The 3,116-nt window shown below is 44.0% G+C and overlaps 1 protein-coding gene across 1 annotated transcript; it reads right to left on the bottom strand.

Annotated features, from left to right (window-relative positions):
• Positions 1-380: 380 nt before the first annotated feature.
• LOC130099791 (uncharacterized) lies at positions 381-1,581 on the bottom strand. The gene is made up of 3 exons (XM_056265598.1): positions 1,326-1,581; positions 987-1,205; positions 381-816 (listed from the first exon to the last, which is right to left on the bottom strand). The coding sequence occupies exons 1-3, from the start codon at positions 1,579-1,581 to the stop codon at positions 413-415; spliced, it is 879 nt and encodes a 292-aa protein (XP_056121573.1). The 3' UTR covers positions 381-412.
• Positions 1,582-3,116: the final 1,535 nt, after the last annotated feature.

Genomic DNA, 3,116 nt, shown 5'->3' on the forward strand with positions numbered 1-3,116 from the left:
AAAATCCCAGTAACTGAGCAGATTGTGAAATACTCAGACCGGCCCGTCTGGCACCATCAACCATGCCACGCTCAAAATTGCTTAAATCACCTTTCTTTCCCATTCTGACATTCAGTTTGGAGTTCAGGAGATTGTCTTGACCAGGACCAAACCCCTAAATGCATTGAAGCAACTGCCATGTGATTGGTTGATTAGATAATTGCATTAATGAGAAATTGAACAGGTGTTCCTAATAATCCTTTAGGTGAGTGTATATGTACAATATTATAGAGTCTGTCAGGGTTGTCAGACATCCAACCACTCCAGCTCCAGGACATGGGAACTAACACATTGTGTTCACAAATCTTTCACAAATCACTCCAGCTCCACTTCACTTCCACATGTCTGATGAAGACCTTTGGACCAGGCCTACTCAATCGTCCAGCCGGTCCAGGCCCTCTCCATGGAAGGACTTCCTCTTCACTCCGTAGTCAAACCGTAGTTCGACACCCACGCTGATGTCCTGCAGTGCCCTGAAGAGGATGACGTACTTGTCCTCCCCATCCACATGCAACCTGCAGTGAAAGGGCTTCAGGTTGGGTGCTTTTGTGGAGTGGTCGATCTTCCTGCCAACGGTCTCTGTAGCAGGGTGGCACTCGCAGGGAAAGGTCTGGGCGTCAATGCAGAGCTCTCTCTGTCCAACTTTGAAAAAGTACATGTACCTGGCCTCGTTATGCTGGCCCTGCACCATCACCCTCCCTTGTGCAGCTGGGATGACCCTGCCGTGGTAGTCGCAGACAATGTCGTTCTTGGAGAAAGTCTGGGTTGCCACGACTCCTAAAATAAAGAGAACACATAAAAGTTTTTAGTTAATGAATAAACATTACATGTAGACAAACAGTTCAGAATGTAAATTTAGTTCTTGCTGCAGTTCATGGCTGCTAAAATGTACATTTTACATTATTGTATTTTTCTGCCCTTACAAGACAAATGAAAGGTTTTCTTACCTAAACCTTTCTTGCCACCAAAGTCTTTTATGGCCAGGTCCGGCCAGGTCTGCTCAGACACACAGCGAAGGATGAACTTGTCATCTTCACCCGCTGCCTTAGAAGGTGGTGTCCACAGCCGTTCGATGTCCTCCGGCTTAGGACAGTTGGCCTTCCAACCCTCCTGCGCGATAAGCCGTGCCACCTTTGCGACCGAAGGCTTGCGGACTGTGAAATGTGCTGAAAGACAGAATGAAATAACGTTACTCATGTGAGTCACTTGTCACTGTAAATGAATGGCCTAGTTTTTGTGTTGAGTTAATGAGTGTCAATGCTCTATTGATGGATTCGGAGACTTACACAGCAGATATTCCTCTCTCTGGGCATACTGGGTCATCCGCCACTTGTCATAAAACACGTGGTCATCTGGAAAACCTGATTCGACACGCTGCATCTTGGATGGCGGCTGACCCTCCGGCGAAATAGGAAATCTCACCACGAACTCAGCAAAGTCCTTCCGAGATGGTCCAGCTGCACCGCTTGTGGCCAAGGATGCCTCGTCCACAGAAGTGCAGTATAAGAGAGGAATACAAGGTTTATAATATAGACCAAGCATGTTCTGGAGCTCTCCGAGGAGCTGAGCAGAGGGACGCTGTGTCAGATTGTCTTAAAACTATGAAAATGCAATTAGTACAAGAGATGTATTGTGTAAAAAAGTTTTGTTCTTGTTGATATTTTAATTATTGTTCATTTTATGCTGTGCTTTGTTGTACACTGGACCCTTTTTTAAGGATTTAAACTGGCTAGCATTAAAGCAAATATTTCTTGTTCCCCGAATAAAATGTCCCTTAACCCATTGTTTAATTGCATTCTTTTCATTAATTTATTCCAAAAAATATATAAAACAGTGACTCAACCCAAACTTTTTGTGAATGATAGTGTACAGGTCCTTCTCAAAAAATTAGCATATTGTGATAGTTCATTATTTTCCATAATGTAATGATAAAAATTAAACTTTCATATATTTTAGATTCATTGCAGACCAACTGAAATATTTCAGGTCTTTTATTGTTTTAATACTGATGATTTTGGCATACAGCTCATGAAAACCCAAAATTCCTATCTCAAAAAATTTGCATATCATGAAAAGGGTCTCTAAACGAGCTATTAACCTAATCATCTGAATCAACTAATTAACTCTAAACACCTGCAAAAGATTCCTGAGGCTTTTAAAACTCCCAGCCTGTTTCATTACTCAAAACCGTAATCATGGGTAAGACTGCCGACCTGACTGCTGTCCAGAAGCAACATGACATCATGACTTTGCGTAAACATACACGCCACTTTCAATTCAAGTGGCGTGTTATCTATACGCATTTTGAGCTATCCGCGTGTATGTCCACGCCGAAATCTTTTGCGTGTATGTCTACGCCATTAAACGTCCGAGTGATTCCGCGTGTATGTGTACGCCGTTAAATGTCCGAGCGAAACGAAGCAAAATCTATATCTACTTCTGTGGAGCGATATTTCTTTTCCTAGGATGGTAGGAGAAGACTCATAAATGGTATTAACCCCAGTGACGGGTAGGTTTAGGGACGGGGTTGGGGTAGGTCATATATTTATATATACATAATACAGTAATATAACGTTAAGTCAAAGGCGTTGATAAACACGCTGAAAAGCGATTATGCGTGTTGATAGCACGCCAAAAATGGAAATACGAATTGGCGTGTCATACATACGCCATTTCATGAGATCAGTCTGCCAGAAGGCCATCATTGACACCCTCAAGCAAGAGGGTAAGACAGAAATAAATTTCTGAACAAATAGGCTGTTCCCAGAGTGCTGTATCAAGGCACCTAAGTGGGAAGTCTGTGGGAAGGAAAACGTGTGGCAAAAAACGCTGCACAACGAGAAGAGGTGACCGGACCCTGAGGAAGATTGTGGAGAAGGACCGATTCCAGACCTTGGGGGACCTGCGGAAGCAGTGGACTGAGTCTGGAGTAGAAGCATCCAGAGCCACCGTGCACAGGCGTGTGCAGGACATGGGCTACAGGTGCCGCATTCCCCAGGTCAAGCCACTTTTGAACCAGAAACGGCAAAATCAAGGTGCCAGAGTCTGGTGGACAATCAGTCACTCGGCGAGAACGT

Source organism: Rhinichthys klamathensis, unplaced genomic scaffold (assembly GCF_029890125.1).
Source record: "Rhinichthys klamathensis goyatoka isolate OS25496 unplaced genomic scaffold, OSU_Roscu_1.1 h1tg000236l_1, whole genome shotgun sequence".
Lineage (NCBI taxonomy): Eukaryota > Metazoa > Chordata > Actinopteri > Cypriniformes > Leuciscidae > Rhinichthys > Rhinichthys klamathensis.